At 38.7% G+C, this 15,541-nt stretch overlaps 1 protein-coding gene across 1 annotated transcript in view; it reads left to right on the forward strand.

Annotated features, from left to right (window-relative positions):
* The window catches only part of AFF3 (AF4/FMR2 family, member 3), a 716,335-nt gene that overhangs the window by 450,208 nt on the left and 250,586 nt on the right, over positions 1-15,541 (forward strand). The window contains 1 exon segment of the mRNA XM_011969671.1: positions 416-452. Within this exon segment, the coding sequence (XP_011825061.1) occupies positions 416-452 (37 nt within the window).

Consider the following 15,541-nt stretch of genomic DNA (forward strand, 5'->3'; position numbering starts at 1 on the left):
ATGGGGGGTTGGGGGGCAGGGATATGGGGAGACCCTGCTTGATGGGTAACGGATTTTACTTCAGAGTGATGGGAATATTTTGTAACTAGATAGAGGTAGTGGTTGCACAACCTTATGAATGTACCAAATGCCACTGAATTGTTCACTTTAGAATGGTTAATTTTATGTTACATGAACTTCACCTCAATAAACAGAAAGTCATTGATACAAAAGAAAAATGACTGTGAAGTGTATTCCCAGAACTGCTTAACATGTACATGTCCACCTTCGTGTCCATGTTTCTCGCTGAAGTAGCTGATAGAGACTGAGGGCGATGAATCAGTTCTGAATGACCGGTTTTAAACATGATCTCGTGGTTAGCTTGGGTTTTGAAAGTCACAATAAGAAAATTAATTGATGTTTCTTGTTCTTTCAGGACTCTCAGCTTGTATCCTCTGGACACAATAATCCAAGTAAGAAAGACTTCACTCTGGAGTTTCATATGGGGAGCAGGGGGCAGGGGCAGAGGGCAGGGGGAGCGGGTAGATGAGCACGCAGTGGATGGTAGGTTTCAAAGAAATGCACTAAAAAACTGGGGAAAGGGGCCATTTGTTCAAGTGCTGCCCGAATGAATGATAAGATTTATCATTAAAGGTCACTCAAGATGACCTTGAGTGCACATATTCAAGGAAAGGAGGGCCAAAACAGAAAACAGTGAATTCCAAAGCCATCCCAAGAGAAGGGAATGTCGTGCTTTATTATGGCTGTTCCTAGTATATGTGGAGGGAGAAAAAAACTTAAAAGGCACATAATTGGTTGTCTGAATTAAAGGAAAATGAGTGGGCAAAGAAAACCAATCAGTAGACCTTCAGATAAATGACCTTAGAATCCATGAAGAAAAATCACAACCAGCTGGGTATGTGTACTGTGTCCTCTTCCAGAAATAGACAGACTCAACTATCTAAGAAGCAGTTTCCTTATTGAATTGGTGGCTAATAAAACACATGGGCTTTTTGGTCAAAGAGAGGATGTTATCATTCCATGAAGTCGTGTTTTAATTCTCTTCTTTGGCACTACTAATTGGTATTAACGTTGTCTTGAGCATTAAAAATGCATAAGTGACCCTGTGTCCTAAAAGCACACTCACAAAGACTGGGCTTTGTTAGTTTCACGACCAGCCAGCAAGCTGAGAGCACCCCTTGCCAATTACGAAGCTGCATTTGAAGACTGAACATCCTCTGAGCTGTAGATCTCTCTGTGGAACTGAGACTCAACCACTGGGCGTCTGTGAGACAAATGGGCTGGAGAAAAAAAGATGTTCTGGCAAATGCACTGGGAAGCAGCAGAATTTTCATGCACAGCTAGAGAAAGGCCGGTGGAGGGGGTGATGGCATAGTAGTGTGGAGGCAATATCTCTTAATTATCCAACCCACCGTTGGGATTTGCTGTGGGCACAGGCATCAGCGATGAGGCAAAATGCCAAAAGACATGAAATCTGAAGAAAATGATGAATTTAATTCTAAGTAAAGAGATCAGAAGAAATCCTGGTTAAGTCCATGTGGTAGTATACAGGCGTCAGCATCGCATACCACAGACTAGAATGTCTTGAAGAGTTGTCCTTGCTTTCCTCACTGTGTCTCACCATTGAATTTAAACGTTCAGAGTAAATGGAAGATCCCATAGATGAATACATGTACCTTCTGCCAGCTTGGCACTTTTGACAGACAGAACAGCAAAAGAAATTCCTGCTGAGTGTCTGTTCTGTGCTAGCGCCCTGACTTACGGTATTTCACTTAATCGTCACGATAGCTGCATGAGCGAGGCATTAGGATCTCAGTTTTACACATGAAGAAAATTAGATTCTGAGGCTAAAAACCAGTCATTTCTTAGACACTGCGCTAAAAAAAAATGACAGCTAGAATTTGAATTCAGAGCTCTCTGCCCCAAAGACACAAACTTTTCATCCCACTATGTTGATTCCCGGAAAGCTGCTGCCATCACTTCACAGTGAGATTGAATTCTTGTCCGAGGACTGTCTGCTGTGATTTCTTTGTGCATCTGGCATATTTTTATGGCATGCGTAATAGTCACTGCAATTTAGATTATATAAAAATGGACCCTTCTTCTATGGGACATGATGTGGTACTATCCCTGTGTGATATAAAACCCTCTGGCATTTCATTGTCCAGGAAAAGTTTTTGATTAGTTTTTTCTTTTCTAGGAATAAGGGGTTTTTTTTTAATTTCTTTTTCTTGAGACAAGGTCTTGCTCTGTTGCCAGGCTAGAGTACAGTGGCACAATTATAGCCCACTATAACCTTGAATTCCTGGACTTAAGCAATCCTCCCACCTTAGCTTCCTAAGTAGCCAGGACTACAGGCACATACCACTTTTTAAAATTTTTCTTAGAGACAGCTTTTCACTATGTTGCACAGGCTGGTCTTGAACTCCTGGCCTCAAGTGGTCCTCTTGCCTTGGCCTCCCAAAGTGCTGAGATTATAGGTGTGAGCTACCACACCTGGCCTTTTTTCATTTTTAAATAAATCTTTCTCCAAAACCCCAGCACATATACACAAAAATAATATTCCTATTAAAAGTCTGAGAATTGTCTGCAATTTACAGCACATTTGAAACTTTAGGAGAACTGACCCCACCACCATTTCCCATGCTGTTTTTGTATTTGGTTTGGAATCATGATTCCAGTGAACGTGTAGGAAATAGAGAAATATTGAACTGCAGAGAAACCAGAAACAGAATATCTGTGTGGATTGATTACTCACTCATTATTTTAGGCCAGTGCTTTTATTCTCTTTGAAGTGAGAAAGACTGTATTGTAGAAACTAAAGGAAAGATTGTATAAACAGAAAATGACTTTCAATACAAATCTTTTAAAAGGTAGATCGTTCATTGAATTACTGATCAATTGAACTTGATATTATAAAATGGAATCTAGTTAAGCCTTGAGATACTTGAATATTAACATGGATGATTTGTCTACATTTTTAAAAATTATGAGAACGTCCTGTTCAGTTGAGAGACTGCACCTGAGCACTTCTTCCCCTCCCTTCAGAATCCCCACCTGATAGCCGTGAAGCTGTAGAAATGGAAATAAATCCAAAATAGCACGGAAACCGGGAAGAAGGACCATCAGCAAACCAGAAATTTAGTTGTGTTTCTGGAAAGACAAAAGTAATAAGACCCTACTGAAAAATACTCCTGAACAGGGAAGGTCATCACACAGCAAAGGAAGAATCAAACAGAAACAAGCTTTAGTGGTGGTGGGAACAGCCCCCGGGAGCCCCAGGAAAGACCACATCTCCACTGACCCCCAAGAGAGAACAAGTGCGAATTGTTTGCAGTGATGGAAACACCTGGCCATCCTTCAACCATGACCCCTCCAGCCCCATCCTCACGGATTCCCACCAGAGCTTTCAGGGTGATTGTTTTCTCAAAAACCCCCCAAAACAAAAAATACAGTAATCGTTGCTTAAAAAAAAAAAAAAAATTAAAAAATGAACAGTTCACTCCTCGTTGGGAACTAATAGCAAAGAGAGAAACAGAATAGATTCTAAGATAGTACCAGACCTTAAAAATAGATGACATCGAGTAATGGCAGAAGAGTCAACTATTTCTCGAGGGAAATAAACAAAAATTCTACACACCTAAAGTACAGTGCTTTACATTTTTCTTAGAGGAGTGGGTGGAGGAAGGGCGTGGTCCTGCAGCTTGCCTGGAGGCTTCTCTTCTCTTGAGCCCTGAATGAATCCTTCACGTCAACGTACCCTGCCCACTTACAAAGAGCCATAAATCAGCTCTTCCCTACGAGGCATAGGTGTGTTAGAAAAATCGATCAGTATACTGATACAGGAAAGCCACACCAACTACCTTGGTTAACCAATTTTTTATTTAAAAATAGGAATATATAACCAGTGAGCACCAAAAAGAAAGACTAGTCCCAAAGGAAATCTAGGAAGTCTAATTCAAGGAAAAGAAGAAAAAAGTTTCAAGTATGATTACAGTCCTTAGATAAAGATTTGAAATTATTTGTGTTAAATAAAAAGAGAACAGATTGGTATGAAAAAGAGGTAATTACAGAACAAATGAACACTTGAGAATTAAAAATATGATTGACAAAATAAAATCAATAGGAGGGATGATAATAGCTGAAGTCTGAAGCCTTGAACGTAAAGTTGAAAACTTTATTTTTCTGAGTATAAAGCGAAACACAAATGGAAACTGTGAAAGGGATTGAAGATACACAGCCAGTCAAGGTGGCATGGTCAAAATCCAGCTAGTAGTAATACCAGAAAAAAGAAAATGGAAAGGAATGAATTATAACAGAACTAGAGCACTAAGGGGAATGAGCGACTTACAATCAGAAAAGAAACGATTACTAAAAAAGGAAACAAGACCATGAGCAAGAGCCAGAACAAACAGGACAGCGGAGGACCAGACTCCTAATTCAGAAACTGGGGTTATCAAGCCCAGAATATAAAATTAGAGCCCTCGCGTTAATTTTTGGAAATAAAAGAGAGGACTGGAAATGTGGTAAAGACAAGAAAACTTGGAGGAGTGTTAAACAGAACTTCTAGGAATAAGAGAACATAATAGAAATTAGAATTTCCATGGGCGGGCTTAACAGCACATTAGACATAGCTGAGAAAGAATTAACGAACTGGAAAGTTGAATTTAAGAAATTATCTAGAATGCAGCCTAGAGAGACAGAAATGGAAAACAGAAAATGAGTTAAGAGACATGGGGATAAAGTGGGGAAGCCTAACATACATCTAGCTAGAATTTCAGAAAGGGAAAGGGAAGCGAGACAGTACTGAAGAAGATGATTGATGGCTGAGAATTTTCTAGACTTGAAAGACATGAATCCACAGAGTCAAGGAACCCAGTGAATACCAAGGATAAATGGAAAAAAAAAAAAAAAAAGGTCCACACTATACACATTGTAGCTAAACTGCACATAAAAATTAAAATACCCTTTAATATCTTCAAGAACTCAGCCAACTTACAGCTGACTTCACAACAGCGTCAGTGGGAACCCGCAAGCAGAGAAGCTGAAGCATCACTGAGTTGAGAAAAAATAACTATCAGCTTAGGATTGTGGATCTTGCAAAAAAAAAAAAAATGTAATGAATCAAGACGTTTTCAGACAAAAGCTGGGAAAGTTTACCACCAGTAAGTCCTCGCAAAAGAAATTTTAAAAGACATACTTTGTTCAGAAGGAATGTGAGGTGCGAGAAGGATTAAATGCAGTGAAAGTAAATATGGGGAAAATTTAAACAATGTTGTTAATGTATTAAGTAATCAAAATAAATACAATTGGAATCCACAAAACAATAGCATAACATAAGATGAGGAGAATTTGGAATTAAAATCTTCTAAGTTCCTGTAATTATTTCAGAGAAGGATAAAAATTTTAACTTTGGGCTTTGATAAATTAAGTAAATATCTGCAATTTTTAGGGTACCAACTAAACTATAGTAAAAGATATTTAACCTGCAAACCAAATGTGGAGAACATCTTACAAACCAAGTTAAACATAGAATATGAATACTATTAGTTAATCCAAAAGAATTAAAGAAGAGAAAATGAAACAGAGTATATGGAAAAATATAGTAGCATAAATTAAATCAGTAATTTAAAGGCCGGGTGTGGTGGCTCACGCCTGTAATCCCAACAGTTTGGGAGGCTGAGGTGGGCAGATCACTTGAGGCCAAGAGTTCAAGACAAGCCTGGCCAACATGGTGAAACTCCATCTGTACTAAAAATACAAAAATTAGCCGGGTGTGGTGGCGCGTGCCTGTAGTCGCAGCTACTGAGGAGGCTGAGGCAGGAGACTCGCTTGAACCCGGGAGGCGAAGGTTGCAGTGAGCCAAGATTGCACCACTGCACTCCAGCCTGGGCAGCAGAGCGAGACTGTCTCACAGAAAAAAAAAAAAAAAAATCAGTAATTTAAACAAATGGATTAGATGCAATGATTCAGTAACAAATAATGGCCAAATGGATTAAAAAATAAAACTCTAGCTCTGTGCTATTAGAATGACACATTTAGAAATTAAAGATTCAGAAAATTTGAAAGGAAAAAGGATAGGAAAATATATGCCAACCAAATACTGATGAAAAAGAAGATGATATATGTATTCTTATACCAGAAAAACAAACTTTAAGCAAAAAGCATTACTACAGTTAAAAAGGGTCACTACCCAAGGTACGACTTACCATATGGACAAAATAATTGGATATATGTAAATTCCAAATAACATAGCTTCAAATTTTTAAAAGTACAAATCACTAAATTACATGGAGAAATGTATTATCTTAATGGGAGATGTAAACATAAATTCGTAACTGTTATATCATGCAAACAGAAAAAATGGTAAGGATACATAAGATTCAAACAACACAATGAGCGAGACTATATTACCCAACAGCTGCAGAATATGCATTATTTTCAAGCAGACAGGGAACAGTTATGAAAATTGACAACTACCGTACCATAAAGCAAGTTTCAACAAATTTTTAAAGATAAAAATATTGAGCTTCTGCACAGCAAAAGAAACTACCATAAGAGTGAACAGGCAACCTACAGAATGGGAGAAAATTTTTGCAATCTACTCATCTGACAAAGGGCTAATATCCAGAACCTACAAAGAACTCAAACAAATTTACAAGAAAAAAACAACCCCATCAAAAAGTGGGCAAAGGATATGAACAGACATTTCTCAAAAGAAGACATTCATACAGCCAACAGACATATGAAAAAATGCTCATCATCACTGGCCATCAGAGAAATGCAAATCAAAACCACAATGAGATACCATCTCACACCAGTTAGAATGGCAATCAATAAAAAGTCAGGAAACAACAGGTGCTGGAGAGGATGTGGAGAAATAGGAACACTTTTACACTGTTGGTGGGATTGTAAACTAGTTCAACCATTATGGAAAACAGTATGGCGATTCCTCAAGGATCTAGAACTAGATGTACCATATGACCCAGCCATCCCATTACTGGGTATATACCCAAAGGATTATAAATCATGCTGCTATAAAGACACATGCACACGTATGTTTATTGTGGCACTATTCACAATAGCAAAGACTTGGAATCAACCCAAATGTCCATCAGTGACAGACTGGATTAAGAAAATGTGGCACATATACACCATGGAATACTATGCAGCCATAAAAAAGGATGAGTTTGTGTCCTTTGTAGGGACATGGATGCAGCTGGAAACCATCATTCTTAGCAAACTATCACAAGAACAGAAAACCAAACACCGCATGTTCTCACTCATAGGTGGGAACTGAACAATGAGATCACTTGGACTCGGGAAGGGGAACATCACACACCGGGGCCTATCATGGAGAGAGGGGATGGGGGAGGGATTGCATTGGGAGTTATACCTGATGTAAATGACGAGTTGATGGGTGCTGACGAGTTGATGGGTGCAGCACACCAACATGGCACAAGTATACATATGTAACAAACCTGCACGTTATGCACATGTACCCTAGAACTTAAAGTATAATAATAATAATAAATAAATAAATAAATAAATAAAAGATAAAAATATTATATTGACCATGATCTCCAACCACAATATGATTAAATTAGAAATTGATAATGAAAATATGACTAGTAGGGAAAACACATGTTTAGAAATTAAGAATCTCTTCAGATATTAGTAAATATTTGGGACTGAAAGGTAATAGAAATACCTAATATTAAAACTGGAGGAAGAAACTAAATTAGAGGGAAAATTGCAGCTTTCCCTCTAAAATACTCATACTAGAAGCCGGGTGCAGTGGCTGACACCTGTAATCCAAGCACTTTGGGAGGCTGAGGTGGGCAGATCAATTGAGGTCAGGAATTCGAGACCAGCCTGGCCAACATGGTGAAACCCCGTCTCTACTGAAAATAGAAAATTTAGTTGGGTGTGGTGGCGGGCACCTGTAGTCCCAGCTACTCGGGAGACTGAGACAGGAGAATCACTTGAGCCTGGGAGGCGGATGTTACAGTGAGCCAAGATCCCACCACTGCACTCCAGCCCGGATGACAGAATGAGACTTCGTCTCTAAATAAATAAAGAAATGCCTCATACTAGAAAACAAAAAAATTAATGAACTAAGCATCCATCTTAAGAGCTGAAAGAAGAGAAAATAAACCCAGAACAAATGGGAAAGAGATTTACAAAACAAAGACAAAAGCAGAAATTAGTAAAATAGCAAAGATAAAAGTTTAAATGTCAATGGAGCCAAAAGTGTATTCATTGAAGATATAATACAGTTGACACACTTTCCAGAGAGATTGGTCAGGACAAAAAGAGAAAAGGCACAAATAAATAATATTAGGAATCAAAAAGGGAAAAAATGTGATGCAGATCGAGAACAAAAATATGAGCAAAATTGTGCCAAAATGTTTTCAAAACTAGATGAAATGACTGTGATTAAAATGATTCTTCAGGCATTATATGTATATATGTAGATGTTTTATGTGAAATTTACATATAAATATAACCTGAATAATCTTATAACCATTTTAACAATTGGCCCAGTAATTTTTAAAAAATCATTCCACACACACAATTTCAAGGCTAGACATTTTTACCAGGGATTCTACCAGACTCACAGGAAGAGGTAATTCCAAACCTACACCCTTCTTCAGATAGTTAGAAAAAGCCAGCGGTTCTCAACTCATTCTGTCAAGGCAGTATAACTTTGATATCAAAACTCGACAAGCCAATACAAGAAAAAGAATTTACAGGTATCATTCATGATCATAAATGTAAACATTCTAGGTCAAATATTTGTAAATTCCATCCAGCAAAGTACAAAATATATTTTAAAATATAACTCATAATTAAGAAACTGTATTTATTTTAGGAATTCAAAGTTGGATTCTTTTTATAATATTAACATGATTAATTATATTAAAATATTAAAGGAGAAAAATATGATTGTTTCAATAAGTTAAGAAAAAGCATTTGATAAAATTCACTATACCTGATTTAAAGGAAAAATAGCAAATCAGGAATAGAAGCCCACTTCATTAACACAATAACAGTATCTGCCAAAAAACCTCAAAACAGCCATCCTATTTAGTGTTGAAACATTTGCAGCATTCCCCTCAAGATGAGGAACAAGACATGAGTTCCACTTTTATGCAACATTATCCTGCACATCCTTGGTCGAGGCAATAAACTAAGAAAAAAAAAGTATCTGTTAGAAAGGAGAAAAAAATTCATTTTCTCAAATTATCTTGTCTATGCGGGAAACTCAAAAGGATCTACAGACTATTAGGATTAATAAGAAAATTTAGCAAGATTTCTGTATACACAATTTCATTTCCCTACACTAACAATGAGTTTAAAACAACTTTTAATGTTAGCATAAAAATATAACTTACCAAGCAATAACCCTGTCAAAAGATGTGTTAAGACCTCTATGGAGAAACTTAACCAACTATTGAAATATGTTAAGAAAGGTCAAAATAAGTGGAGATGCCTAATACCAAGTACATGAATTGAAAGATGCAATGTTGTAGAGATACAAGTTCTCTCCAAATATCTGTAGATTTAGTACAGCTCCAGTCAAATTTCCAACTTGCGTGTATATGGAAATTGACAGACTGATGATACTCAAATTTATACAATAGAACAAAGAGCCAGGAATAGCTCAGATGTACGTGAAGAGCAAGGTTGGAGCTTCGCCTTACCAATATTTTAAAAATACATATTAAAGCTTAGTAATGAGGGCGGTAATAGACAAATTGAGCAATGAAAGCGATTGCATAGAGACCCGGAAGCAGATCCACAGGTGTTTGAAAACTGGACTCACGGCAGAGATGATTATGTAGATCAATGGAGAAAGAATGGACTTCGAGTACCGTAATAACTGGTTATTTCTAGGGAGAAAAACGAAACTAGCTCCTATCCCACACCATATACAAAAACCAATCCAGGCGTTTTTTAAAGATCAGTAAAAGTATATGCTTTTAGAAGACAGTATAAAACATTTTTCTGATGTTTTTCTTAAATCACAAAAAGTGTCAAATAAAGAAAATGATCTATAAATTTGAGTACATTAAAATTAAGAACTTAACATTATCCAGAGATAACAGAGAAGGTAAAAAGGCTAACACTGGGAGAAGATTTTTTGGTTTTTTTTTGTTTTTGAGACGGAGTCTCGCTCTGTTGCCCAGGCTGGAGTGCAGTGGCCCGATCTCGGCTCACTGCAACTTCCACCTCCTGGGTTCAAATGATTCTCATGTCTCAGCCTTTCTAGTATCAGCCTTTCTAGTAGCTGAGACTACAAGGCGCCTGCCACCACGCCTGGCTAATTTTTGGGGGGTTTTGTTTTTGCATTTTTAGTAGAGATGGGGTTTCACTGTGTTAGCCAGGATGGTCTCCATCTTCTGACCTCGTGATCTGCCCGCCTCGGCTTCCCAAAGTGCTGGGATTACAGGCGTGAGCCACCACACCAGCCAAGTTTTCTCTGTATATTGAAAAGTTATACACACACACACACACGACTACATGTATGCCTCTTATTGAGACAATAAAATGTTTCTATGAATGAGAAATTAATACTAAAAAATAATTTTTAAGATATGACACAGAAGAGCAAGCACAAAATATTTACCTCATTAGTGCTCAGAGAAATGCAAACAACACAACAAAATGTTATTCGACGTTGTTAAATTAGAAAAACCTTTAAAACCTTGATCATAACGAGTGTTGGTGTGGAGGTGAATCAGTTGGAAGTCTCAGGTACTGTCTGGGGAGTGTTAATTTGGAAATCAGTTTTGGATTCCCTGCTCCAGTTGGCCATATGGAAGTCTTAAGGCCGAGAACTCCTAACATGTGCATGAGGAAGCGTGTTCATGAATGTTTTCTGTTCTGTTGTTCATAATGGAAAAAATCTAAATGTCCATCAGAAGAAGAACAAATAAGAAACTCTGGTATATTTATACAATAAAGTATTGCACAGCAGTGAGGATGCACAAACGGTAGCTACATGCAGTATGATGGCTAAATCTAAAATTCATAACGCTGCATGATAGAAGTGAGTCTCAGAAGAATGCCTAGGTATGATTAGAGTCGTATGAAGTTTAGAAACAACAGTGACCAAAAAAGAGTTAATTTATTAATACACACATAGGTGGTTAAAAAGGAAAAAAATAAACAAAAAACTCTCCAGAAAACAAAGAGAATGATTGGCACACAATTCTTTTTTTTTTTTTTTTTTTTTGAGACGAAGTCTCACTCTGTCGCCCAGGCTGGAGTGCAGTGGTGCGATCTCGGCTCACTGCAAGCTCTGCCTCCATGGTTCATGCCATTCTTCTGCCTCAGCCTCTCAAGCAGCTGGGACTACAGGTGCCCGCCACCACGCCTGGGTGATTTTTTTGTATTTTTAATAGAGACGGGGTTTCACCATGTTAGCCAAGATGGTCTCGATCTCCTGACCTCGTGATCCACCTGCCGCGGCCTCCCAAAGTGCTGGAATTACAGGCGTGAGCCACCGTGCCCAGCCACAGTTGTTTGACCAGTAGCTGGTGGGAAGGGCGGGAAGAGATGGAAGCCAGTGAAGGCACGTTTGATGATGTTCCATCCCTGGCCTGGAAGGTGTTTTCACAGTTCCTTCATTTTACTGCTTTGAAAGTGTCTATGTACATTTCATGTAAATATACATTTTATGTTCACTAAATGTGTACTCTATATAACACTATTTTAGGGAGAACATAACCTTAACTTGAGACAAACCTGTGACGTGGCGGAACATAACAATGAGAATTCATTTAACATAAATGTCGGGAACATTTGCACTCATTCCACCTTGGTGACATTCCCTTCTGTTCAGGTCTACTCAGGCTGCTTTGTTCTTTAGTGACTAATATTTATATTGTCACAATAATGCAAATTCTCATTATTGGCTTACAATTTTTTACTTGACCTATAGGCAAGACCAAAAATTAAATTATTAACTAAATTAATATTAAGGAGGATGACTTAATAGTTACTGAACAGGATATAAATATTTTGAATCTTGGTGATATAAAAGGAAAGAGATAGCTGTGAGTGGGGAGGCGGGAGGGAAGGATAGATGGGTGAGTTTCAGAAAAGATACTGTCAGAAGGTGATTAATCAAGAGAAATAAGATTAAATATATTTAAAGTTACAAATGCCCACTAGAGGCACTGAAAGTAATAACAGAACTAATGAAAATTATAAGTGGGGGGGAGAATATTAAATACCTGGCCTCCGTCTAAAGTTGGTACATCTAGAAATAAAAACACATTGGCTGGGCATAGTAGCTCACACCTGTAATCCCAGCAGTTTGGGAAGCCAAGGAGGGTGGATTACTTGAGGCCAGGAGTTTGAGAGCAGCCTGGCCAACATGGTGAAACCCCGTCTCTACTAAAAATACAAAAATTAGCGAGGCGTGATGGCATGTACCTATTATCCCTGCTACTCAGGAGGCTGAGGCAGGAGAATCACGTGAGATCACCCGGGAGGCAGAGATTGCAGTAAGCCGAGATCACACCACTGCACTCCAGCCTGGACACCAGAGTGAGACTCCATCTCAAAAAAGGAAAAACACGTCACTTAGACTAATGATTGAAGGGCTAACAGAATTTTTTTTAAAAAAGCAAGCAAAGTCATTACCTTTTCTTTTCTGTTCATTTTTTTAAAACCGTAAACATGGATTGCTTTTAATATAACTATGTAGAAACATTGCAGCATATGGCCGGGCACGGTGGCTCACACCTGTAATCTCAGCACTTTGGGAGGCTGAGGCAGACAGATCACAAGGTCAGGAGTTGGAGACCAGCCTGGCCAATATGGTGAAACCCCGTCTCTACTAAAAATACGAACATTAGCCGGGCATGGTGGCAGGCACCTGTAGTGCCAGTTACTCAGGAGGCTGAGGCAGGAGAATCACTTGAACCCAGGAGGCAGAAGTTGCAGTGAAGAGAGTGCACCATTGCACTCCAGCCTGGGCGACAGAGTGAGACTTCGTCTCAAAAACAAAACAAAACAAAAAAAGTTGCGGTATAGCAAAACTTCCCTCTGCAGAATTCAGTTTAATGCAGGATTGTTTTGATTTCCTTTTCAAAAAACATATTTAGTCCCTATATGACACTATTGATGGAAAGCAAGATACTCCAACAGTGCAGTCCATTTAAATGTTTAAAGAGCATGAATTCCACATTAGTTATCTTTATGCTCCCAACAGCACCCAACATAGAAGTCCTCTGTACATTGAGTTAAAAAGGTAACTGTTATAATTTTTTTAAGCGACCTATTGGAGTCAGCAAGCTGTTTCATGCCTCAAACTGTATATTCCATTTCACTGGCGAGGGTAGCCTACGCATCTTTTCCCACTGCAGCGTGGGATTCTGTATTAGTGACAGATCGTCAGAACAGGAGACACATACTGAGCAGCTAGTATATGTTAGGCAATGTGGAAGGTCAGACAAATGTAGACTGTCAAATTGAAAGTGGATAATACATATAGATGCAAAGATTTTACATATATTTACATATATACATATACATGTGCATATATAGTTCTTTCTGTGGCTCATTTTTTCCCCTCTTCCTCTCTGTAATTGTATTTCCACATGTAAAATGGCTTCGCTGCACCCAGCTTATTAGTGACCGATGCAGGTTCCCTCCCAAAGAGACCCGTGTGGTATCCATCATGAAAACAGCTGACACAAACAGGAGGACCCTGGAGAAGTCTCTTTGGATGGTGGGGCGGGACGAGAAACATCTCCTGTGCACCCAACTGAAAAAAAACAAAAATCGTACTAATGTTCTAGAATGTTCCATTACATTCATCATTTTCCCTTGGGTCCTAATAAAGAGACCATAATTCTCAATGGTGTATGCACTTAAACATTTCAAGTTAACTTCAGAAATTGCATCACCTAACATTTCAAGATGTTGGGGGAAATTTTGTGTTTTACTCTTTCTGAAGGACAAAACTAGTTTTAACCCCATCTCATTCCTGACCAGCTTACTTTTCCTCCCTCTCAGACTGTTCGCCATGTCCTGTTTGGCCCCACTACATCCTTCCTATTTGCCAGAACCTATTCTGTTTGCCCTGTTGCCACAACATAAGTGCTACTAAGAGCAAAGATAATCAGCTGCGCGTCTGTCCCTATGCTGAAGCCAGCCCAAGACTTGGGCAGCGTTACTGGTCAAGGCGAAACATATTTCTTCAAACATCCAAGCAGTGCCTTCGTTTTTATTTTCAGCTTCCTGTTTTCTGACATAAATTCTTTGGAAATTTTACCATTGCCTGCCGCTTCCAAGTCTGCTGTTTTCCGTTCTTCATTAAGATGGGATGTGGTGACTGCTGGAGGCTAGAGACTGGGGAAAGTAACCAATTTCACCAAATTAAAGGAGGTTGGGGAAAAGGATCCATGTATTTGAGGAAAAAAATGTACTTCCATTTAGTTTTGTCTTATATAATGCAGGTGTTATAACTCTCTGTTTCAGGATTACAGGAGGGATTGTGGTTAGTCCATGGAAAAAATGTTTCTGCAAAGTACTAAATTATTTTCCAGCACTAAATCCAGTTGAACAGGCCTTGCTAGCCTCCTAAATGAGTGCACCACAGACCTTGCCTGGAAGACAAAAGAAAATACACAAGAAGGAGCTATAAAGCAAGTTTATTAATTTGCTACTTTAGACTTTATTTCAACATGGTTTGATATGTATTGAGGCCCTGTCTAATCAATGTTTGTTATCAAGGCAGTTAAAATAGATTTTGTGACTTTTTTGTTTTTCCCCTCATCTGACCAGCTTTTAGCCAAAGTCACTCATAGCTGTTCTGGCACTGGATAAATGTCTGAGATAGATGTACGAACTGTAGAAACCGTGTCTTCTTTTTCTCACAACTGTTTATTCCTATAAGAAAAAGAGAAGGAAATATAAAGTTTGCTTTTGAGTTCAGTTTGGGCAGTACCTTTGGAATATGTTCATTATGTAATTGAGGGAGTCATTCCTGGGACTAGGTGAACACAAGCTAATGTTGACAGCTGACAAAAGGGGTATGGTATAATGTGTGGGCCCGAGGACCTGAGCAGTAGACCAAGGGATTCTAGAGCTCTCCAGGCCTGACTTGAAAGAGCACAACAGAGCAAGTTACTACCACAGACCTATTTCTTGCAACTCACAGCCTTCTCTGGGGTGTACTAGCTCTGCACAAGCATCAGGAAACACACGAGCCCACAGTCTCAGTTATCAGTGACTTCTTCCATCGCCAAGCCTCAAGGAAATACAAAGAAACTCCTTACAAAATGAGGATGCATGATTCAAACCACCAATTGATTAAGGATTGGGAATTACATTAAGCCTACCGCAAACTACAAGAAGTGAACTGGTTCCAAGCTCCTCCAACTACATACTACTTGTTAATTCCTCAATGATCCCAACCCACAGAAGCGTTTCCTTAACTAGCCTTTCGGATGGTCAGAAAGGATTTCTGGTTTACATCTCATTCTGCTTTAAGCTTTGGGCCCCAGAACCTGCCACCAGG

The sequence above is a fragment of the Mandrillus leucophaeus genome, unplaced genomic scaffold, assembly GCF_000951045.1.
Source record: "Mandrillus leucophaeus isolate KB7577 unplaced genomic scaffold, Mleu.le_1.0 Scaffold9, whole genome shotgun sequence".
Classification (NCBI taxonomy): Eukaryota; Metazoa; Chordata; class Mammalia; order Primates; family Cercopithecidae; genus Mandrillus; species Mandrillus leucophaeus.